The sequence below is a fragment of the Myotis daubentonii genome, chromosome 18 (assembly GCF_963259705.1).
Source record: "Myotis daubentonii chromosome 18, mMyoDau2.1, whole genome shotgun sequence".
Taxonomy (NCBI): Eukaryota; Metazoa; Chordata; class Mammalia; order Chiroptera; family Vespertilionidae; genus Myotis; species Myotis daubentonii.
The window spans coordinates 42,198,999-42,224,713 of NC_081857.1; the positions used below are offsets into that span (position 1 = coordinate 42,198,999).

At 51.1% G+C, this 25,715-nt stretch overlaps 1 protein-coding gene and 1 long non-coding RNA gene across 4 annotated transcripts in view; both read right to left on the reverse strand.

Moving 5' to 3' along the window:
• Window positions 1-12,920: 12,920 nt before the first annotated feature.
• Window positions 12,921-15,090, reverse strand: LOC132220461 (uncharacterized). Its single transcript, XR_009449791.1, has 3 exons — window positions 14,839-15,090; window positions 13,977-14,090; window positions 12,921-13,402 (listed from the first exon to the last, which is right to left on the reverse strand). It is a non-coding gene; the product is annotated as an uncharacterized LOC132220461 (long non-coding RNA).
• Window positions 15,091-16,414: 1,324 nt separating this feature from the next.
• Window positions 16,415-25,715, reverse strand: part of SNX7 (sorting nexin 7) — a 38,570-nt gene continuing 29,269 nt past the window's right edge. For all 3 annotated transcript variants that reach the window (XM_059674660.1, XM_059674658.1, XM_059674661.1), the window contains 2 exons: window positions 24,453-24,605; window positions 16,415-16,809 (listed from right to left, as the gene is read on the reverse strand). In XM_059674660.1, the coding sequence (XP_059530643.1) occupies window positions 16,732-16,809; window positions 24,453-24,605 (231 nt within the window). In that variant the 3' untranslated portion in view covers window positions 16,415-16,731. The remainder of the gene's footprint in view (window positions 16,810-24,452; window positions 24,606-25,715) is intronic.

Consider the following 25,715-nt stretch of genomic DNA (forward strand, 5'->3'; position numbering starts at 1 on the left):
TTATTCATTTCAGAGAGGAAGGGGGAGGGAGAGAGAGAAACATCAATGATGAGAGAGAATCATGGATCGGCTGCCTCCTGCACGCCCCCCCACCCCTCCCGGACTGAGCCCGCAATCCAGGCATGTGCCCTTGGCCAGAGTCGAACCCAGGACCCTTCGGTCCACAGGCCGATGCTCTATTCACTGAGCCAAACCGGCTAGGGCCCAACTGAGCTCTTAATGACAGAACAAACCTGGCATCTAGAAATAGCCGGGGAGAGATTGGCTGCCCTCGCGCCGCCTTCCGGTGTCTGTCTCCACACTCCCGACACCTCCCCGGGGTGAGGGGTACTGCAGCTGAGCTTCTGGCAGCCGCCACCAACCCGACCGCCAGCAGCTCAGGATCTCACACTGTTGTTGACAGAATTAGCTTCCACATGACGAAACCAAGGCCCGCCCTCCCTCCCTCCCTCCCTCCCTCCCTCCCTCCCTCCCTCCCACCTTTCCCTCTCTGTCTTTTGGAAAGGAGGGTAAGCAAAGAGAGGATGGTTAGTTTTTATTTTTAATATATTTTTATTTATTTCAGAGAGGAAAGGGGAGGGTTAGCTTGTTTGTTTCATGTTTGACGAGAGAAGAATTGAAAAGCAGCCGATCGCAAGTTTAAAAGGAGGGAGGAGGGGAGGAAAGAAAGAGGCCTTTCTCCTTGGCAACGCGCCTGTTACCGGGTCGCGGCCTTTCCGGCTCAGGATGGTTTAGTCCTAAGAACACATCCCTCACGGCCCAAGGAAGGGCACCCCCGCCCAGCGCGTGTTCTCCGCGGTGGCTGCCGTGGCCTGGCTGGGTGACCGTGGTGGCTGCCGTGGCCTGGCTGGGTGACCGTGGTGGCTGCCATGGCCTGGCTGGGTGACCGTGGTGGCTGCCATGGCCTGGCTGGGTCACCCCAGTGGCTGCCGTGGCCTGGCTGGGTCACCCCAGTGGCTTCCGTCGCCTGGCTGGGTGACCGCGGTGGCTGCCGTGGCCTGGCTGGGTCACCCCGGTGGCTGCCACGGCCTGGCTGGGTCACCCCGGTGGCTGCCACGGCCTGGCTGGCGCTGGGTGCAGGGAGCAGCCCAGGTGGCAGGGCCTGCAGCTCCGGGAGGCATTGTGACAGCGGGGGTAGTTCTTTCCCCCACGTGGAGCACTTGCTTTTTTTTTTTTTTCTTTCTAAATTTGGTGCCGGTTCTTGGTGCACTTGCCTGTTCACTCCTCAGCTTCCCCCCTGCCAGGGCGGCAGAGCCTGAGTGGCAGCACCTCCCACTGTCTCTGCTGAGGGCGAGGAGCGCAGGCAGCTGGAGGCTGAGGTTGGGGCAGGCGGCCTGGTGCCCTCCCTGGACCCTTGGGCTCCTGCTAGGAGGTGTGTGTGACCAGCCCCGGCGGGAGGAGAGGCCGGGATGGGGTCACTCCAGATGGAGGACAGGCTGCGGCTCCTGTGTCATCTCTGACTCCAGGGCGAGCTCCTACAGGTGCCTCCCATCAGGGCCAGGTCCCCCCGTCCTAGATCTTTGACGCTCGGTGTTATTTCAGTGCCAGGCCACGTGGGCAGCTCTGGCCCCGTGGACACTGGGTACTGACTAACATCAACGTTTCCCCCTTTTTTTTTTGCTGTGAAGGTGACCCTCGCCAAAAGGAGAGAAGGACAGTGAGGGGCAGTGGTGTGTCCGGGTGACGGCGGGGCGACGCTGTGGCCCAAAGGGAAAGGGCGGCTCTGGGTGGGACAGCGGGGAAGGGGCCACGTGAGGGTCTCACCCACTGTCCACTGGTAACCACGCGATGCTGCTCTAGGGAAATGCCATCTGGACAAAAATGGGCTCCGTCCACTCGTGAACTAAACCAGGTCGCCAGGCATTGTCTTCCTCACTTGCTGACGAGCAGTGTGTGTGCGCGGAGGACACTTCCTGCGACTTCAAGCTCTATAGTCAGAGGACGCTGCATACATGTCACAAGTTAATCCATGTGTCAGGAGTGATAACAGTCTGAAATGTAAGATTATAAAATGAAAAGGACGGTGAAAGAAGAGTTTTGAAAATAATTTCAAAACATAAGCCAGTATTTATTTGAACTAATAGATGTGAGTTTAAATAGTTCTTTTACCTTTTCATCAATAATTACTTGAATCTTATAGTGGATTCTACAAAACAGGAATGGCTATAAGCCACAGCTTGTTTTTGTTTACACTTGGTTTAAGTTACACTTCCCAGGGATTAATAGTTTATCATAACATAAATGAAGAATATTTCCACTCTAACAGAAAGAAAATTTAGTATAAACTGAACAGCTACACAAGGAACAGACTGCGGCATCAAAATTCTAAAATATACACCTATCATTATTCCCAGGATAAAACAAGCCCTAGCGCTAACCCTAGCCTTACCCCTAACCCGAACATAACCCTAATACTAAACATAACCCTAACCCTAACCCCAACCCTAACCCTAACCCTAACCCTAACACTAAACATAACCCTAACCCTAACCCTAACCCTAACCCTAACCCTAACCCTAACCCTAACCCTAACCCTAACCCTAACCCTAACCCTAACCCTAACCCTAACCCCAACCCTAACCCTAACCCTAACCCTAACCCTAACCCTAACCCTAACCCTAACCCTAATACTAAACATAACCCTAACCCTAACCCCAACCCTAACCCTAACCCTAACCCTAACCCTAACCCTAACCCTAACCCTAACCCTAACCCTAATGGAAACCCTAACCCGAATCCTAACCCTAACCCTGTGGAGATCCAAACCCTAACCCTAATCATAACCCTAACCCTAACCCTAACGCTAACCCTAACCCTAACCCTGTAGAGATCCTAAAAATAACCCTAACCCTAACCCTAACCCTACTGCAAACCCTAACCCTAACCCTAACCCTAACCCTAACCCTAACCCTAACCCTAACCCTAACCCTGTGGAGATCCGAACCCTAACCCTAATCATAACCCTAACCCTAACCCTAACCCTAACCCTAACCCTAACCCTAACACTAAACATAACCCTAACCCTAACCCCAACCCTAATCCTAACCCTAACCCTAACCCTAACCCTGTGGAGATCCTAACCCTAACCCTAACCCTAGGCCTAACCAAACCGTAACCCTAACCCTAACCCTAGCCCTGTAGAGATCCTAACCCTAACCCTAACCCTAATGCAAACCCTAACACTAACCCTGTGGAGATCCTAACCCTAACCCTAGTCCTAACCCGAACCCTAACACTAACGCTAACACTGTGGAGATCCTAACCCTAACCCTAATTCTAACCCAACCCTAACCCTAACCCTAACCCTGTGGAGATCCTAACCCTAACCCTAACCCTAACCCTAACCCTAATCTTAACCCTAACCCAAAGCCAAGCCGTAAACCTAACATTAACCCTAACCCTGTGTAGATCCGAACCGTAACCCTAATCATAACCCTAACCCTAACCCTGTAGAGATCCTAACCCTAACCCTAACCCTAACCCTAACCCTAACCCTAACCCTAACCCTAACCCTAACCCTAATGGAAACCCTAACCCGAACCCTAACCCTAACCCTGTGGAGATCCAAACCCTAACCCTAATCATAACCCTAACCCTAACCCTAACGCTAACCCTAACCCTAACCCTGTAGAGATCCTAAAAATAACCCTAACCCTAACCCTAACCCTACTGCAAACCCTAACCCTAACCCTAACCCTAACCCTAACCCTGTGGAGATCCGAACCCTAACCCTAATCATAACCCTAACCCTAACCCTAACCCTAACCCTGTAGAGATCCTAACGCTAACCCTAACCCTAATGCAAACCCTAACCCGAACCCTAACCATAACCCTGTGAAGATCCGAACATTACCCCTAATCATAACCCTAACCCTAACCCTAACCCTAACCCTGTAGAGATCCTAACCCTAAACCTAATCCTAATGGAAACCCTAACCCTAAACCTGTGGAGATCCGAACCCTAACCCTAACCCTAACCCTAACCCTAACCCTAACCCTAATGCAAACCCTAACCCGAACCCTAACCCTAACCCTGTGGAGATCCTAGCCCTAAACCTAATCCTAATGCAAACCCTAACCCTAACCCTGTGGAGATCCAAACCCTAACCCTAATCATAACCCTAACCCTAACCCTAACCCTAACCCTAACCCTAACCCTAACCCTAACCCTGTGGAGATCCAAACCCTAACCCTAATCATAACCCTAACCCTAACCCTAACCCTAACCCTAACCCTAACCCTAACCCTAACCCTAACCCTGTAGAGATCCTAAAAATAACCCTAACCCTAACCCTAACCCTACTGCAAACCCTAACCCTAACCCTAACCCTGTGGAGATCCTAACCCTAACCCTAACCCTAATGCAAACCCTAACCCTAACCCTAACCCTGACCTGTGGAGATCCGAACCCTAACCCTAATCATAACCCTAACCGTAACCCTAACCCTAACCCTGTAGTGATCCTAACCCTAACCCTAACCCTAATGCAAACCCTAACCCGAACCCTAACCATAACCCTGTGGAGATCCGAACCCTACACCTAATCATAACCCTAACCCTAACCCTAACCCTAACCCTGTAGAGATCCTAACCCTAACCCTAATCCGAAGCCGAACCCTAACGCTAACCCTAACCCTAACCCTAACCCTAACGCTAACCCTGTGGAGATCCTAACCTTAATCCTAACCCTAATCCTAGCCCTAAAGCTAAACCTAACCCTAACCCTAACCCTGTGGAGATCCTAACACTAACCCTAACCCTAACCCTAACCCTAACCCTAACCCTAACCCTAACCCTAACCCTGTAGAGATCCTAACCCTAACCCTAATCCTAATGCAAACCCTAACCCTAACCCTGTGGAGATCCGAACCCTAAACCTAATAATAACCCTAACCCTAACCCTAACCCTAACCCTGTAGAGATCCTAACCCTAACCCTAATGCGAAGCCGAACCCTAACGCTAACCCTAACCCTAACCCTAACCCTAACCCTAACCCTAACGCTAACCCTGTGGAGATCCTAACCTTAATCCTAACCCTAATCCTAGCCCTAAAGCTAAACCTAACCCTAACCCTAACCCTGTGGAGATCCTAACCCTAATCCTAATCCTAATGCAAACCCTAACCCTAACCCTAACCCTGTGGAGATCCGAAACCTAACCCTAATCATAACCCTAACCCTAACCCTAACACTGTAGAGATCCTAACCCTAATCCAAATCCGAAGCCTAACCCTAACCCTAACACTAACCCTAACCCTATAGAAATCCTAACCCTAACCCGAACCCGAACCCTAACCCTAACCCTGTAGAGATCCTAACCCTAACCCTAACCCGAACCCTAAAGCTAACCCTGTGGAGATCCTAACCCTAACCCTAATCCTAATACAAACCCTAACCCTAACCCTAACCCTGTGGAGATCCGAACCCTAACCCTAATCATAACCCTAACCCTAAACCTAACCCTAACCCTAATGCAAACCCTAACCCGAACCCTAACCCTAACCCTGTGGATCCTAACCCTAACCCTAATCCTAATGCAAACCCTAACCCTAACCCTAACCCTCTAGAGATCCTAACCCTAACCCTAATCCGAAGCCGAACCCTAACCGTAACCCTAACCCTAACCCTGTGGAGATCCGAACCCTAACCCTAATCATAACCCTAACCCTAACCCTAACCCTCAGAGATCCTAACCCTAACCCTAATCCGAAGCCAAACCCTAACCGTAACCCTAACCCTAACCCTAATGCAAACCCTAACCGTAACCCTAACCCTAACCCAAACCCTAACACTAACCCTGTGGAGATCGTAACCCTAATCCTAAACCTAATCCTAACCCTAAAGCTAACCCTAACCCTAACCCTAACCCTGTGGAGATCCTAACCCTAACCCTAACCCGAACCCTAATCCTAACCCTATAGAGATCCTAAACCTAACCCTAACCCTAACCCTAACCCTAACCCTAACCCTAACCCTAGTACTAACCCGAAACCTAACCCTAAACCTAACCCGAACCCGAACCCTAACCCTGTGGAGATCCTAATCCTAACCCTAGTCCTAACCCGAACCCTAACCCTAACCCTAACGCTAACACTGTGGAGATCCGAACCCTAACCCTAACGATAACCCTAACCCTAAACCTAACCCCAACCCTGTAGAGATCCTAACCTTAGCCCTAACCCTAACCCTAACCCTAACCCTAACACTAACCCTAACCCTAACCCTAACCCTAACCCTGTAGAGATCCTAACCCTAACCCTAACCCTAACCCTAACCCTAACCCTAACCTAATACTAACCCTGAAGCTAACCCTAACCCTAACCCTAACCCTAACCCTATAGAGATCCTAACCCTAACCCTAACGCGAACCCTAACCCTAACCCTGTGGAGATCCTAACCCTAACCCGAATCCTAATGCAAACCCTACCCTAACCCTAACCCTAACCCTGTGGAGATCCGAACCCTAACCCTAATCATAACCCTAACCCTAAACCTAACCCTGTAGAGATCCTAAACCTAACCCAAACCCGGAGCCGAACCCTAACCCTAAACCTAACCCTATAGAGATCCTAACCCTAACCCTAACCCTAACCCTAACCCTAACCCTAACCCTAATGCAAAGCCTAACCCTAACCCTAACCCTAACCCAAACCCTAACCCTGTGGAGATCCAAACCCTAACCCTAATCATAACCCTAACCCTAACCCTAACCCTAACCCTAACCCTGTAGAGATCCTAACCCTAACCCTAATGCAAACCCTAACCCGAACCCTAACCCTTACCATGTGGAGATCCTAACCCTAACCCTAATCCTAATGCAAACCCTAACCCTAACCCTAACACTAACCCTGTGGAGATCTGAACACTAACCCTAATCCGAAGCCGAACCCTAACCCTAACCCTAACCCTAACCCTAACCCTAATCCTAATCAAACCCAAACCCTAACCCTAACCCTAACACTAACCCTGTAAAGATCCTAACCCTAACCCTAACCCTAACGCAAACCCTAAGCATAACCCAAACCCTAACCCTGTGGAGATCCTAACCCTAACCCTAGTCCTAACCCTAACCCTAACCCTAACACTAACCCTAACCCTGTAGAGATACTAACCCTAACCCTAACCCAACCCTAGTCCTAACCCTAACCCTAACCCTAACCCTAACCCTAACCCTAACCCTGTAGAGATCCTAACCCTAACCCTAACCCTAATGCAAACCCTAACCCTAACCCGAACCCTAACCCTGTGGAGATCCTAACCCTAACCCTAGTCCTAACCCGAACCCTAACCCTAACCCTAACGCTAACACTGTGGAGATCCGAACCCTAACCCTAATCATAAGCCTAAACCTAACCCTAAACCTAACCCCAACAGTGTAGAGATCCTAACCTTAGCCCTAACCCTAATCTAACCGTAACCCGAAGCCAAGCCCTAACACTAACCCTAACCCTAACACTGTAGAGATGCTAACCTTATCCCTAACCCTAACGCTAACCCTAACCCTAACCCTGTAGAGATCCTAACGTAAACCCTAACCCTAACCCTAACCCAAAGCCAAACCCTAACCCTAACCCTGTGGAGATCCTAACCCTAACCCTAACCCTAACCCTAACCCTAACCCTAACCCTAACTCTAACCCTAACCCTGTAGAGATCCTAACCTTAACCCTAACCCTAACCCTAACCTGAAGCCAAACCCTAACCCTAACCCTGTGGAGACCCTAACCCTAATCCTAACCCTAACCCTAACCCTATAAGATCCTAACCCTAACCCTAACCCTAACCCTGTGGAGATCCTAACCGTAACCCTAATCCTAACCCTAACCCTAATCCTAACCCACCCTAAACCTAACCCTAACCCTAACCCTGTAGAGATCCTAAACCTAACCCTAACCCTAACCCTAACCCTGTAGAGATCCTAAACCTAACCCTAACCCTAACCCTAACCCTAACCCTAACCCTGTAGAGATCCTAACCCTAAAACTAACCCTAATGCAAACCCTAACCCTAATCCTAATGCTAACCAAAACCCTAACCCTAACCTTAACCCTTGGAGATCCTAACGCTAACCCTAACCCTAACCCTAACCCTAATCATAATGCAAACCCTAACCTTAACCCTAACCCTGTGGAGATCCGAACCCTAACCCTAATCATAACCCTAACCCTAACCCTAACCCTGTAGAGATCCTAACCCTAACCCGAAGCCGAAGCCGAACCCTAACCCTAACCCTAACCCTAACGCTAACCCTAACCCTAACCCTGTAGAGATCCTAACCCTAACCCTAACCCTAACCCTAATGCAAACCCTAACCCGAACCCTAACCCTAACCCTGTGGACATCCTAACCCTAACCCTAATCCTAATGCAAACCCTAACCCTAACCCTAACCCTAACCATGTAGAGATCCTAACCCTAACCCTAACCCTAACCCTGTGGAGATCCTAACCCTAACACTAACCTAACCCTAACCCTGTCCCGATCCTAACCCTAACCCTAACCTGATCCTAATGCTAACCCTAACCCTAACACTAACCCGATCCTAATCCTAACCCAAACCTTCACCGTAAGCCTAACCCGATCCTAACCCTGATCTTAACCCTAACACTAATCCTAACTCTAACACTAACCCTAACCCTAACCCAAACAGTAACCCTAACCCTAACACTAACCCTAAACATAAACCTAACCCTAACCAAAGCTCTAAACCTAACCCTAACCCTAACCATAACCCTAACACTAACCGTAACCCTAACACTAACCCTAACCATGACACTAACCCTAACCCTAAAGCTATCCTAATCCTAACATTAGCCCTAACACTAATCTTAACCCTAACCATAACCTAATCCTAACCCAAACCGTAACCCTAATCTTAACCTTAACACTAACCCTAACCTTAACCATAACCCTAACCCTAACACTAACCTGATCCTAATCCTAACCCTAACCTTAACCATAACCCTAACCCTAACCCTAACCCTATTCTAACCATAACCCTAACCTTAATCCTAACCATAACACTAACCCTAACCTGATCCTAACCCTAACCCTAACTCTAACCCTAACCCAATCCTAACTCTAATCCTAACCCTAACCCTACTTCTAACCTTAACCCTAACCCTAACCTTAACCATAACCATAACCCTAACCCTAAACCTAACCCTAACACTAACCTGATCCTAACCCTAACCCTAACCCTAACCCAGTCCTGATCCTAACCCTAACCGTAACACTAACCCTGGATCCATCCCGATCTTAACCCTAACCATAACCGTAACCCTAACCATAACCATAACCCAATCCTAATCCTAACCCGAACCGTAACCCTAACCAGAACCCGATCCTCATCCAGCCCTAACACTAACCCAATCCTAATCCTAACCCTATCCTATTCCGAACCCAAACCCTAACCCTAATCCTAACCCTAACCATAACCATAACCCTAACCCTAACCCTAACACTAACCCTAGACCTATCCCTAACCCAACCCTAAACCTGGCTAGGCTAAGAACTCCAATACACACACACACACACACACACACACACACACACACACACACTAGGGGCCCGGTGCACGAAATTCGTGCACTGGGTGTGTGTGTGTGGGGAGTGTCCCTCAGCCCAGCCTGCCCCCTCTCACATACTGGGAGCCCTCAGGCATTGACCCCCATCACCCTCCAATCGCAGGATCGGCCCCTTGCCCAGGCCTGACGCCTCTGACAGAGGTGTCAGGCCTGGGCAGGGGACCCTCATTTCCCCCCATCACTGGTTCTTCCCCCAGCCCAGGCCTGATGCCTCTGGCCCAGGCGTCAGGCCTGGGCAGGGGAACCCCAGGCCCAGGCCTGATGCTTCGGCCAGAGTCATAGACCCCCCATCACCCTCCAATTGCCTGATCGGCCCCTTGCCCAGGCCTGACGCCTCCGCCAGAGGTGTCAGGCTTGGATAGGGGACCCCCATCTCCCCCTGATCACTGGCTCTGACCCCCGCCCAGGCCTGAGGCCTCTGGCCCAGGAATCATGCCTGGGCAGGGGACCCCCATATCCCTCTGATCGCTTGCTCCACCCCCAGCCCAAGCCTGACGCCTCTGACCCAGGCTTCAGGCCTGGGCAAGGGGACCATCATATCCCTCCAATCCCCGGCTCCGCCCCCCACCCAGGCCTGATGCCTCTGGCCCAGGCATCAGGCCTGGGCAGGGGACCACCAGCCCCCCACCCAGGCCTGATGCCTCGGCCAGAGGAGTTGACCCTCATCACCCTCCGATCACCAATCACCGGATCGGCCCCTTGACCAGGCCTGAGGCCTCCGGCAGAGGTGTCAGGCCTGGGCAGGGGACTCCCAGCTCCCTGCGATCTCCCGCTCTGCCCCTGCCCAGGCCTAACGCCTCTGGCCTAGGCATCCAGCCCGGGCAGCGGGGACCCGCAGTGGCAGCGGGGGGTGCCGCGATCGCGCAGGCTCTGCCCCTGCCCCTGCAGGACACCTCTGGCTGAGGCATCCGGCTCGGGCAGCGGGGACCCGCAGCTGCAGCGGCCCCGCGATCCTGGGCTCTGCTTTAGGCCCAGGCAAGGGACCCCTAGCTCCCGGGACTGCCAGCTTCGACCGTGCCCAGCTCCCATCGCTGGCTCCACCCCTACTTCCTGCTATCACTGGCCAGGGCGGCAAAGGCGCCTGATTCTCCAATCATGGCTGGGGGGCAGGGCAAAGGCGGCCCCAGGGTTTCCGAGCTCCCCCCTGGGTTTCCGATCACTGTCAGTGGCAGGGGGCTTCTTCCTGCCTTCCCTTTCGCCTCCCTGCATTGTGCCTACATATGCAAATTAGCCGCCATCTTTGTTGGCAGTTAACTGCCATCTTAGTTGGCAGTTAATTTGCATATAGCCCTGATTAGCCAATGAAAAGGGTAGTGCCGTACGCCAATTACCATTTTTCTCTTTTATTAGTGTAGATATATATGGAGAGAGAGAGAGAGAGAGAGAGAGAGGTTGAGAGAGAGAGAGAGAGAGAGAGAGAGAGAGAGAGGTAATGTCCCAGTCATGGCCATTCAACAGGCTGTGCACGCACAGGAGATGGTGGGATGGGGACGGGGGCAGGGACTTGCACCACCAGGACATGAGGCTGCCGCCAGGAGCCGCACACAGGCCCACAACGCCACCTGGCCCAAAGCGGGGCATCAGGACAGGGGCGGGGCCTCAGCAGAGAGCTCTCAGTACTCCTGCGCCGGGGTCTAAAGGCGTGGAGAGGAAAGGAGAGCAGATGGGCAGTTAGAAGGTTTAGGCCAGGAGGGGAGAGCAGTTAGGCAGTTAGGGGGATCAGGCCCGGAGGGGAGAGCAGTTAGGGGCATCAGGTAGGCAGGCAGGTGAACGCTTAGGAGCCAGTGGTTCTGGATTGTGAGAGGGATCCCAGATTGGAGAGGGTGCCTGCCAGGCTGAGGGACACCCCCCCGCCCCCACATGAATTTTGTGCACTGGGCCTCTAGTGTATATATATTTTATTCTAAGTCTGGTTCAATGAGTACTGAGTATATTCTGTGTGGCTGACATCACTCTCCCAGGGCCTGACATGCACAAATGGACGCCTCCCCCTCCCCCAATTAAATATACATATTTAACTGATTTCAGAGAGGAAGGGAGAGGGAGAGATAGAAATATCAATGCTGAGAGAGAAGCATGGATCGGCTGCCTCCTGTGCGCCCCACACTGGAGATTGAGCCTGCAACCTGGGCATGTGCCCTGACTGGGGATCGAACCGTGACCTCCTGGTTCATAGGTCAATGCTCAACCACGGAGCCACGCCGGCCGGGCGAGATGCCAACTCTAGGACCCTCACACTTGAAGGCTTTGGCTCCTGCAAGTGAGCAGAGTCCGGGTGATGTGCAGTGGATGGAGCAGCCTGCAGCTCCTCCTAGTGGCCAGAGCAGCCACTTACATTCACTGCCTGGTGTGAAGTGTGAACCAATGACTCCACGGGACCCCCGCTGAGGTTTTGGCTTGAAACACCTGCCATCAAAGCCTTCCTGAGCCCCGAGGCCTCATGAAACATGTGACATGTCATCTACACCGGGTCCCATAGCAACCGGGGCAGAGCATCACGCAGATGGAAGCGATGACATGACCCCCAAGTTCCGGGGGCGCATGTGGGCGCTGTTTTCCGGTTTCCTCCTCGCGTGGCACTGCAGGAAACATCCATGCTCGTTAGCCCGCCGGTGACACAGCTGCCCGGCACCAAGGAAGCCCCGTTCTCCGTTCATTCCTGACCCGAGGCATTTCGGCGCGTCCCTCTGATGACAGCTTCCTCCCCTTTTAAGAGCAGAGGGCCCAGCTGCTCAGCTCGTGGGGGAGACGCCACCCTCCTCCCAGTGCCGGTGGGGCTCAGGGTGAAGGTGCCTTAACTGCAGAAATTGGTGGTCTTGAAAAGGGGGCTATTTTCAGACCCGTTTACAAGATTGCAACCTCAAACAGCCCTCAGACCAGCTCGGACGGACGGCACGTCCTCTGGACCAGGGCACCTCCCGGCAGAACGTGCTCACAGGGCAGGGTCTGCTCGGGGAGCTCTCGGCCCCTGGCAGCCGGTAGCCAAGACTGAGCTCAGAGAGAATAAAAAACTGCGTCCCTATTTTAGGCCCCTGAATCCCCAACACATTTGTGGTTGGACTAAGTTCCCCCTGGGACCATCTCCAGCAAAATGCGGGCAAATTATGACGAAATTTAGGAGACGGTCTTAGGCGTTGCTTTAGACTCATGACCACAGAACTGGACAGAAAGACCCTCCCAAGTCAGCACTGTAAAACCGATTCACAGAGGCAGAGAAACGCCTCATGCAGACGCAAGGTACCACCTGAACAACCGGCCTCAGTAGACATTGTGATCGAAGTCATGTGGGAGTTTGAAAAAATAGTGAATGATCCAGATTTTTATTCTAAGTCCAGTTCAACGGGTACTGAGCCTATTCTGTGTGGCTGACCTCAGTCCCAGGGCCTGGCCTGCACGGGTGGCAGCCCCAGGGGCACACGGTCTAACGGGAGGCATCCCGGCAAGAGTCCAATCTGACTCCAACCACAACCAGTACCAGCCAGGCCTTCCGGGCGACAGGTAATGAACCGTAACCTGTCAGTGCATTGGCCATGTTCTTACAGCCACCGACATCTTTGCATTTCAGAATTCCCAGCGTTTTATCGACAATGTTCTTTAGCTCGGACTACTGGATGGAGTTACAAGAAAAAATTCTGCAGATAGAACGGAACTCGGAAGAGCGAAGGTGAGAGGTTTTTATAGATCAAGGTGAGCAGCGACACGGACGTCCCAGCAGGGGTTGCCGGCTGGTTAGAGCACGGTTACCTTCCGAATTGGAGCAAAGGGCTGTCCAGGAGCCCGGTCAGGCCTCCCGGAGGGTGACCTAGGCCTTCCTTCCCTGGGAGAGTCAAGCATAAAAACTTAGTTAAATTTGGGTTGTTGATGTGGGATTTTCCCCGAGTGACTCCATTTCGTGAGGCAGTAAACCTCTGCTGTCCTGAGCCACCTCGTTGGCGCTTTCCTATGGCAACCCTAGGGCCGCGCGCGCGTGCCGGCACCGATGGAGACTTGTTGTTGCCTGTGCACGGCGTCCGTCTGTCAGGGAACTTGCAGCTCCTGAGGGCCGGCGGCGCTTCTGTAATCTCCCGTTACCGTCCACAGCCCCCAGATGGCAGGCGGGGCACCTGTCCGCAGGGGAATATCTGAGGAGCTAGCGCATTAGCCCCGAGTGGATGCACGGATGGCGACAGGTCCATGCGAAGGGTTTCAAAAGATTTTACCATCTCAGATTGTTCCAATAAACCACCTAAAAGTGATCGCAACTTAATCTTGGAATTGGTAATCACCATACTTCAGGTAGGAAGAGAACGCCTTGTATGCATAATTATCAAATGCCTCACTTACCCAGCTCCATGGGGATGTTCGGGGATGATTTCCCTTAAAATGAGAAAGCATTGTTCTTCTGATCTTACCGGAAGATTCCCCTGGCATCATGCTGTAGACTGGAAAACACGAGCCACCTCTTCCATCTCCATGGCTTACGCCGAGAGAAGTATCAACAGGCTGGGGGAGGTCCGCTGTGCCCCCTGGAACGAATGTAATTATGGCCTGAAAGAGTCACACTCCCCGAGGGATGAGGGCAGACACACGCACACACACACACACACACACACACACACGCACAGCTGCCCACTGGAAAGCATCTCATTGCTCAGTAACTGTATGAAGATGAACGTAAGTATATTTTCAAACCCGAGGGAGCTGTGGTTCACTGAAAGGAGGCAGGACTATAAGCATCAGTGTCCATGCAATGGGCTTCCCACTCCGGTGATTTCTAGTGCACTCATCTTTCCACTAATTACTGCACACGCTGCCACCCCGCACATGCACACACGCCCGTGTACATAAACATGAACTCAAATATGTACCTATGTCTATTTTTACTCACACACTTGCATCCTACGCGGAACCCTTCTTACTACAATATACCTCAGGAGTTAGGACCCGTGGCTTGTTTTGTCTCAGGATAAATTCATGGATGGGCTGCAAGTTTCAAGTATGGGGGGCAAGGAGGAAGGAATAAGGGGAAACGGATGTAGAATTTCATGCTTTTTTTTGGGGGGTCCAAGTAGCCCAAGTCAGCTGTGCATAATTTACTCTCATACTTCCCAGCACTGCAGGTCTGGCAGGCTGACTTCCCCTTCCACAGATGGGAGATGGGGCCTGGAATACCTCACACACAAGGTCAGCATTGCAAATGCTCCAAATGCCTCGTGTTGCTTCTCACAGCGCACGCAGAATTCCATGCTACCTCTAACTACTCTGAGAGTTTACCAAAGCCACGATCAAACACGCAGGAGCGTTATCTTGACATCTGTCAGCTCAATGTCAGAGCTGGGCTGCCAAGGATCTGTCTCCAGGCAGTTTTCCATCCTCTCTGCGGCGGGGCTGTCACTCTCCATCTGGTGTTGGGAACGCGGGGCATCAGGAGACGTTTCCCGATTCCTTTCATGCTGGGCCTGGGGAACAGACACTGAACAGAAGGAACCCAGTGTTCCGGGAGCAGGTATGGAAAACAGGCCCATGTTCAATGAAAGGTACGTGTAAACCATAGGGTAGGTCTTTCTTTTAAGTAAAAGTCAAATATGTTATGCTCTTTTGTTGTTGTTTTGATGATGAAGGATCCAGGAATCATATTTCACGTTACTAACAATAACCATCCCAGCACACGTGACAACCAGCTCAAGAAACCCACACCAGAAGCTCCAGGTGGTACAGCAGAGAGCTAGACAGAGATGAGGGGGGAGAGGGGTCACAGAAGGTTGGCTGTGGAGTGCTAAGGATGTCTGACTGCCAGTTATCATTCATGTTTAAGCCGGCAGTCAGACATTCCCTGAGGGCTCCTGGCCTGCCAGAGCGGGCCTAAGCTGGCAAGTGGACATCCCCTGAGGAGTTCCAGGCTGCAAGAGGGCACAGGCCAGGCTGATCCCCCACTCCCGAGTGCACGAATTTTTGTGCACCAGGCCTCTAGTTCAATAAATAAATGGCAGAATCAATCTCATAAACACTGTGTACAGTAAAAAAAATCTGGCATGGCTGGTGTGGCTCAGTTCATTGGGCATCTTCTGTGCACCAAGATGTACCCAGTTCGATTCCTGGTACATGCCCAGGATACGGGCTTGATCCCCAGTTGGGGGCATGCAGGAGGCAGCTTATTGATGAATCTCTCTCATTGATGTTTCTCTCTCTCTCTTCCTCTCTATAAAATCAATAAAAACATATTTAAAAAAAATAAAAAGCTAGATGTGAGTTGTGAAGACTATGTAAAAAAGACCCCCCAAAATTTACCAGTGGGAATATGATCACATAATGATTTCTAACTAAGAACTCAAATAATAATTTTGGTACCTTTTTAAAAATTGTGGAAAATAATTACTTATCTTTTAACCAACCATTGAACAGTTCTCAGTCATGTTTAATCATATTAAATCATCTATATATATAAAAGCCTAAGTGACCGAACAACTGAACTACTGGTCGACTGGTTGCTATAACGGACACTGACTACCAGGGGGCAGACACTCAGTGCAGGAGTTGTCCCCTGGTGGTCAGTGCACTTCTACAACCAACCTCCCGTGGCCCCTCCCCCTGGATGGCCAACCTCAGGTGACCCCTCCCCCGAGCCAACCTCCTGCTGCCCTGATCACCGGCCAGGCCGAGGGACCACCCCCCCCCGCACGAATTTGTGCACCAGGCCTCTAGTTTTTTATAATTATTTCAAGTTCTTAATTGAAGTGAATAGCATTTCAGAGGAAGCTGGGATGAAATAAAGGTGACTGTTACTATCCGCGGAATTCATATTAGAATCTGCTTCAGGTTCTGTAGAAAAAGAACACACCACAGCCAGTCCTTTCATATCAAACTTTTTATTAAAATTGAGTCTTTACAATATATTTAGAATGACACGTTCCACGGACAAATACTTGAGATGTTCTATATCTCATTGTGGGCATACAAATTTACGAACATAATGAAAACTAAGCTATACACGTACATCCCAATTTATACCAGCGATCTGGAACTCCCGAGCTCCCCCCCTGTTGGTTTCCCAGACCCTGTGGGACGTTTCCGTCCACTTTAGAAAGGATACGACCCATCCCGAGGGCATCACTTTGGCCAACCGATGCTGTCTCTCCAAGGTCACACAGAAGCCGGCCTCCCGTGGGACTAAGGTTGATCTTCAGGGGGTTCTTTGGCGTAGAGGTCGGACTGTGCTGTGAGGAAGGATTCCCAGGTAGCAAGGCACTGAGGAACGAAAACACACACGAGGAGATGAGCAGTGGCTCACGGTCAGTGTTCAAGGACGGGAGGCCCGGTATCACCGGCCCACAGCCATCCGCCCCACTCCACTCTCCCACCAGCTTGCCAGGCCCCCGTCCTGTTCTACACATTTTAATTCTTTTCAAAAAAAACATTTTATTAATCGCACCAGAGGATATTTTCCCATTGAATTTGAGAAAGAGTGGAAGGGGGGAGAGACAGAGAGAGCAAGAAACATCAATGTGAGAGAGACACATCTATTGGTTGCCTCCTGCACGAACCCCAACCAGGGACAATGATCGAGTCTGCAACCGGGGCGCATGCCCTTGACTGGAATCAAACCCAGGACCCTTCAGTCCACGGGCTGACACTATCCACTGAGCCAAACCGGGGAGAGCTATACTTTAATTCTTAATGAGGGAAACGACTGCTCAGGGCGGGGAAAGCCTATACAAGGTTAAAAGGTGAGCCAGGATTAGTTTGCTGAAATGACCCACTGGTACCGCACTAAGTGATCCAGGGAAAGATGGAGCATTTGGCTGTGAGGGGGCCGGTCTGAGACATCCAGGCAGAGGGCGGAGACGCAACCATGCCTCCGTCGGGTCTGAGTCCCACAGCAGCAGGTGGGTCCGCACAGGCTGACGGTCTAGATCCACGTTTCTTCAGCTGAAACCCAGGTCACTGACAGTGCTCACTCACCACGAAAGCAGCTGTGAAGTGGCATTTCTGTGACCTGCACAAACCTCTAGGCAGAACGCCTCGCACAAAGCAAGTGCTCAGAAAGTTAGCGATGAAGCGATGAGGGTCTGCGGGCCCCGCTGGGGCGAGCTGGCCACTGCTGGGCTCGGGAAGCGAGAAAGGGATCAGGAGACTGAAGAAGACGCACAGATGTAAATGGGGTCGTGACCTTGCCTGGGGCCGATCCTCCCCATGGCCTAGCCCCCGGTACCCGTGCGACCTGCATCCACGGGACAATCTTAACAGCTTGTGTGCTGTATACAGAAGACAAGGATGACAGCATTTCTCACCCAAATGGTGTGAGCGAGAAGACAGCAGAGCAGCCTTTTTTCAGCGGTGGAAGAGAACACACCATTAAGGGATTGATTTTTTCGACTCTGAAATCATGACAACTTGTGACGTGAGCTAAAAACCTAAAAACTCAGCAACGCCCGAAAGTGCCCGGTATCTCCGTGGCCTGAACGTTCATGGAACCCGTCAGCTCGTTCTAGCTTTATCCTCACTGGAGAATCAGCACAGGAATCCCACTTCTAGTTGAATCGTGTGTCATGGTCCCCCATGCGTTCTATTTCGTTGGCTTCAATGCTTTGAGGAAATCACGCTGTGTATCTGACAGTTAAGGGAATTGTGACCTGTACTGTCCAGTGAAAGTGAATCTCTTGCCATTTCCACGAGGCAGCGATGCTGGTGCCTTTAGAAGAGGCACATGGGTGGCGACCCCACAGCGAGGGGGCCAAGTTTCCTAAAGAACAAATGAGGACACGAATGGGGCTCCCACAGGCACAACAGAGCTCCCACGGGAGCTTCCGCATTTAAGGATGAATAGTTTCCGAGCCGGTGGGGTGTGAGGCCGTTCGGACCCAGTGGGACTGCAGGCGGACCTTGGTCCTTCTTTGGGCCATTTTCACAAGTGTGCCCATCAAGTGTCACCCGAGAACTAAAAGGGCGGGTGTCCCAGGACTGATGGCGACCCCACGCAACGGTCGAGTCTGCCTGGCTGTGGGGCAGGACGAGGTGTGGAGACACAGCAGGGGCAACACTGCCCCTCCCCACCATCTTCGATATTTGTAGGATGATCATCATCGCAAAGGATGTCCAAAGATCCATACAGCACGGAGACGCAGTGCCGGTGGCTGCTCTTCCTCCAGGGGTCGGCGTTTACCGAAACCTCCCTTTGTGCTGGGCACGGAGTGAGGGTGACACGCATTTCATGTGTCTATCGAGCAGCTTGGAGACTTACGTTCTATGTTGGCAACTTCAGGCTCAAGGGAAAGAAGTTGTGACTTAAAGGATAAGCTGGTTGAGACGCCAGAAAAATATTTCTGAGTAAGAAAGCTTCAAAATCATTTATTTTAGTGACTTACCCAGAATGGTCAATGTTGCTTCTGGGCCTTGTCTTTCATCTGTCTTCATTCTATTCCACACACACACACACACACACACACACACACACACACACACAGCCTAGCATGCAGGCAGATCTGTGATGAGGGCCCTGTTATTTTTAGTGCTTTAGAGATGAAGAACCTCAAGTATAAGTCTTCAAGGGCTTCCAGCTCAAGGTCACCATTGCTCCTGCCCACAGCCCATGCTCTTAGCCACCATGGAATAAGGCCAACATAAAGTTTAGTATTTTTATAGGTAACTAGAGGCCCGGTGCACGAAATTATGCACTGGGGGGGGCGGTTTCCTCAGCCCGGCCTGTGCCCTCTCGCAGTCAGGGACCCCTCAGGATGTCCACCTGCCGGCTTAGGCCCGATCCCCAGGGGATCCGGGATCTCTTGCTCTTTACTTTCCGGCCTGCTCGATCCTTACTGCTTGGCTCACTGCTCCTGAGCGCTGCTGTGGCAGTGGGAGAAGCTCTCGCCACCACCGCTGCACTCACCAGCCGTGAGCCCGGCTTCTGGCTGAGCGGCCGGAGGCCCCGCCTGTGAGCGCACTAACCACCAGGGGGCAGCTCCTGTGTTGAGTGTCTGCCCTTGGTGTCAGTGAGCATCATAGCAACCGGTCGTTCTGGTTGTTCTGCCTTAACAGCCACTTAGGCTTTTATTATATAGATGCCACACCCTGTTCATGGAACAGCTAACAGAAAACTTAGTTTCATCCAAACAGACTGATAGATCCGGAGACAGATTGATGGTTGTCAGAGGAGACGGGGTTCGGGGCTGGGTGAAAAAGGTGAAGGGGTTTAGAAGTACACAGTGGTTGTTTCAGAATCGCCTTAAAGATATAACGCGCGGCATAGGGAATATGGGCAATCACACTGTCACATTTCTGTATGGTGCCAGGTGGGAACTGGAAATACCGGGGGGACCACTTTGAAAAGCATGTGATTGTCTAACCACCATGCTGTTCACCTGAAACTAACACAAAATAATCCTGAATGTCAACTGCAATTGCAACAGAAAACTTGAAAAAAGAAAAGTTAGTTTCATCCAAATTATCACATAAACACCTCAATACTACCTATGACAACCAAGTAAAATAACCATAAATTTATAAAATGTGGTAACAGCCAAACCTTAGCATGTGTTTCTTTTAAAATCAGAAATTCCCATATTAAGGCAGCAATTGTGGTGGCTACCATCTCCCCCCTGATCTGAAAGCGTATTCAGACAGCACGGTGTAAGTGCGTCTCTCTACTAACCTACTGGTGGGAGCCGTGGCTGCGGGTCCACTGAGTGTCCCAATGGCCTTGGGCGCAGACGACATCACTGATGTTTGAGGAAATACTGACGCTCAAACATGTAAACATCTCTACCTGGAGCCAATATGGTTGCAAAATCAATGACGTTACCAAAGTCGTAGACCAGGCCTAAGATGAGGGCGACGAGCTGTGCGACCTTTTAGTAACTGCTCTTTACCACCGAACCCTGACACTCAAACCCGTCACGGAAGCTTTGGGAGCCGCCTGCTGTAAAGTTTTGAGAAGTCACCCATCTAGAGAGACACTGGAGGCCATGTCACTAGAGGAAAGCAGTCCTGCTATTTTGCAGCAGCTCAAGATTTCCATAGATTCCATTCGGGGGAAAGCCTACATTCAGCTCCTGAGAGTCACCTGCCAACTTCCGATGTTATAAATACCAACAACTTCAGAATGACGAAATCTGCATGTTTTCTAAAAATTTCTTATGTCTCTCAAGAATATGCCAGTAATAAGTGTGCACCTGTCAAGCCGTAACTGCAGGAGTGAAGGCACAGGGCTCATCAGCTGGAAACGCCACCTTGTGGCCCATTGCTTCACCGCTTTGTCGTGCGTCTGAGCTCTCACTCAAGGTCGGCTGAAGAGAGAGGTTCGCTTCTCACTTTCACACCCGGGAAAGCTGGGCCTCTCCTGCATGGCAAGTCTCAGAGGAAGAATTAATCCAGGAGCCACATTCGAAGGCGTATCTTTTCCACGCGCACTTTTGCGGTATCGTGTCATCATCATCTTTACTAACAGCAAGCCAGTCACGCGAGGCGCGCCCAGTTCCGTATGGAATTACACTCCAAACATCAAGGTCCCTGTGTCTGGGCACCCAAAGCCCAGAGCATGGAGAGGAAGACCACACTCACTTCTGGGTTCCTGGGCGATTCTCGAGGCGCAGGCGCAGTGGTGAGGTGGTTTGTGTGACAGCATCGCGCATGTTTTCTAATTTTATTTTCCACAGATGCTGTGAGGACTGTGTGGCTGGGAGGGGGGTGACAGGAGGAGTACCATCACCTCTACTTGACAGATTAGATCCTTAAATGAGTGATTCTACATGAGGCAACGACATAGAAGACTGACAGCATCTGGAATGACGTGATCTCTGACCTGGCCATGCAACCTCATGTTGTTCTTTTTTAATGATTTTTAGAGAGAGAGGAAGAGAGAGAGAGAGAGATCGCTGAGAGAGAAACATGGACCGGCTGCCTGCTGCACTCCCCTTACTGGGGATCAAGCCCACAACCCAGCCAAGTGCCCCCACTGGGAATTGAACCAGCGACCTCCGGGTGCATGGGACAATGCCCAACCAACCGAGCCACCCTGGACGGGCGCGGCCACATGTCTTTATGCTGACACGCTCAGAAAGGGCCCTGCAGACGCTGAACAATAGTTTGATTGGACACAGCAAATCGTTTTCCGATAATGGTGCTTAAAGTGCCACTCGAGGCGACAAGGCCATGGGCTCTCTTCATTTCCTCCCTACTTGTCAGAGGACTGAGCTCTGTTGTTGCTTGTTCTGAGTGCCCTGGTATTAATTTTATAACCAGAAAGATAAGGCAACAGAACAAGGACCTCCATCCATTAACTAGTAATTCTAAAATAAACTGTGCGAAGGAACACGTTCTGTTACTCTGAGTATTATGTCCAGCTAACCACAAACTGCTGCACTTGGCAAAAAAAGTTAACATGACGTACTCTTTTCATGGTTATGCCGTAAAAATTAAGCTTTCAAAGCATCTATCCTTTCAATTTGTACGACATAGTAAGGATCACTTTCTTCCAAATCTCTTTGCCATCATCATCACCATCATCATCTCTATCATCATCATCTCTATCATCAGCATCTCTATCATCATCAGCATCTCTATCATCATCTCTATCATCAACATCTCTATCATCTCTATCATCAGCATCTCTATCATCAGCATCTCTATCATCAACATCTCTATCATCAGCATCAATGACACAAACAGCTACTGCTGGGGAACAACTAGAAAACGGCCATGCACTTGGTCCAGCACGATTGTGGTTGTGCGTCCCTTCCCACTGTGACAGGAATCGCTGTCCTCAGTTATCTGGGTACCAGTAGACTTTGAAACGATTCACTCATGTTCAACTGGGTTTGGGGTTCCATTGTTTTGTTCTTCTCATTTTAAAAAAAAAAAGACTCCATAAATGTATTCCTACTTATCGATCCTACAGGACAAAGTGGGAATGGCCTCATTTTATAAAATTCCTGTTTTATATTTGCTGTCAACTGCCTCTGGGTAAATTCGCACATCCACGCACATTCACCACGACAATAATTGGCTTCTGGTACAGACCTCTGCCTTATATTCATAATCTGATTTTCCTCGATCACTTTGGTATTTAAATTTTAAGTTATAAACCAGCTGTGACCATTTGTCTTCATAAAAGTAAGTCCAGAGGCAAGTGTTCGTTCCGTATTTCATCCATCACACTAGAAACAAACCCCGCTGGGGCTCTGTCTGTGCAAATGTTGATGAAAAAAGAAGTATTTCCATAAGAATGTGATTAAACTTACAAAGGGAATGGGACGATTCTGGAGCATTCCACTTCCCTGTGTGTCTGAGAGATTCTGAAGTGAACGGACAACAGCAAACGGTGGGTGGCGGTCCAGGCCCACAACACAGTCTGTGTGCAAATTAGGGAGCCTGGACTGAAGGGCTCCACCCTCCCCATTGCGCTGGGACGACCTGCCAACCACTTAGAAGTTACTCAGGAAAAAAACCACAGAACAAGTAATGGTGGGGTTTTCTGAAGTTATAATGAAGTTCACACATCCAATATAATAAAAGCCTAACATGCAAATCAACCAAACAGCGAACGACCAGTCGCTATGATGCGCGCTGACCACCAGGTGCAGACGCTCAATGCAGGAGCTGCCCCCTGGTGGTCAGTGCACTCCCACAGGGGGAGTGCTGCTTAGCTAGAAGCCAGGCTCATGGCTGGCGAACGCAGCGGCGGTGGCAGGAGCCTCTCCCGCCTCCACGGCAGCACTAAGGAGCATCGAGACAAGCAGTAAAGAGCAGCAAGCAGGCGGGCGGTAAGGAGCGAAAGGTCCCGGAGAGGGCCTAAGCCGGCAGTCGGACATCCCCCGAAGGGTCCCGGACTACAAGAGGGCACAGGCTGTGTTGAGGGACCCCCCTCTACCAGCGCATGAATCTTGTGCACTGGGCCTCTAGTCCAATTATAATTCACACTGCGGCTGGTGTGGTTCAGATGGTTGGAAATGGTACCAAGCACCAAAAGGTTGCCAGTTCGATTCCCGGCCAGGGCACATGCCCAGATTTCGGGCTGCAGGAGGCAGCCGATCAATGTTTCTCTCTTTCTCTCTCTCCCTTCTTTTCTCTCTAAAAAAAAAAAAATCAATAAAAACATATTAAAAATTAAAAAAAGAACTATAATTTACTTGGAGGTAAGTGTTAAAAACATAACATCTGATAGCAAATGCTGTGATGGACAAAACTTGCAAAATGGCAATATGGTATGTGATGCTAATTGAATTGTTTCTAAGAAAATTGTTTTTTCTTTCCTCACTTTGCAAACCCTTTATTACATAAGAAAGGGAGAGTCTGGCCAGCATGGCTCGGTGGTTGAGCATCGACCTATGAACCAGGAGGTCAAGATTCGATTCCTGGTCAGGGCACATGCCCTGGATGCGAGCTCCATCCCCAGTGAGGGGCGTGCAGGGGGTGGCTGATCAATGATTCCCTCTCATCACTGATGTTTCTATATCTTCCTCTTCCTCTCTGAAATCAATTAAAATATTTTTTTAAAGAAGAAAGGGAGGGAAAGACGGAATAAGAAAGGAGATGATGAGGAAGCATTATCAAGTGCTCGCAAGGACTTCGAATCCTTCCGGATCAAGAGACCAACGAGAAAGACACCAGAGGAAACGGTGGCATGTCCCCTCATGTTGCGCTCAGGTGTGTGTGCCCCTGGGATCTTGTGCAGAAGACGACGACAGAAAACACATCCTCCTTGTGGTCATCCACACACGCATCTCAGTGGGCGGGTGTGGCATCACCCCATTAACCGGCAAGTTCATGGGCATTGAGCCACCAAGAGGCTCTTGAACGGGCCACCTGCTTCCTTACCACTCTCCCAACACAGGCCAGGGGGGCAGTAAAGGAGAAGACGCCCTGTTACAGGAGGCGCTATCCCGGGTCATAATCACCTGCTCATAGTAGTGGATGTTCCGCTCGGCCGTGTCCGCAAACGCGGACTTGATGTCGTTCCGCATGTTCTGCTTCCATCGCTCCCAGTCCGCTCTCAGTGCGGTGTTGGCGCACTCCACCTTGTCCTCCAGCTTCCCGATCTCCTCCGTGAGCTGAACAGGACACAGAGAGAGAAGTGGATCTACGGATTCCAGCCACTGAGCAAGGAGTCTAGGCTGCACATTACATTATATCAAAACTAGAGGCCCAGTACACAAAATCCATGCACGGGTAGGGTCGCTCGGCCTGGCAGGAGATCAGGGCCGATCGGGGCCTTCCTTCCCTGGCTGCCGCTGCTGGCCGGGACCTTCCTTCATTCCGCCCCACCCCCTGGAGGTCAGCGCATGTCATAGCGAGCGATCTAACTCCTGGTCTCCCAGTTGAACTCCTGAGGGGACACTTTGCATATTAGCTTTTTATATGCATAGATACCAAAACAGCTGAAGAATAATTCTTCTTTTTCATTTTTTTTGCAAAGTCAGCGGCATTTACTGTGTGCAACCTCGTTCACATCAGGAGAACACTGGGTTTGGTCAGAGGTGCTGAGTGGGGGTCCCAGGTCTGAGCCCACTGAGCACAGGACCCTGGCTAACTCTCCAACCCTGGACTTCAGCCCCACTATTCACCAAACAAAGGGAATGGAACTACAACTTGTCTCCAAGTTCTGCACAGACACTCCATCACCTCTGCTGTGTGTGCTGCTGGGGTTTATGCTGCAGGAGGGTTTTGTTCGCTGCGGCTCCCCCCCCCCCCGCCCCCGCAGGAGGGTTTTGTTCGCTGCGGCTCCCCCCCCCCACCCCCCCGGCCTCCGTGTCCGGTCATTGTGGTGGAACACTCAGTTAAGTGGCGTTACAACCTCCAGACAGGATGCAGTCCAACCTCCAGGCCAGAGGCGTCCCCGTCACCCAGTCAGCTCCCATGATTCCAATCCTTGGAAACTCTAATCCTATATCATAAAAGCCTAATATGCAAATTGTCCACTTGACCAGGAGTTCGACTGGGAGTTTGACCAGGGGGTGGGGCCGGCCGGCCAACTGCGGGAAGGGAGGCCCCGGCTGGCAGCAGCAGCAGCATGCAGCCGGGGGAAGGGAGGCCCTGGCTGGCAGCCGGCAGCCGCTAGGGACCCTATCCGTGCACGAATTTTGTGCACCGGGCCTCTAGTTTATAATAAACACACACCACCTAACTCAAACTAAGAATGACCTGGACTGTACCTTTCCCCA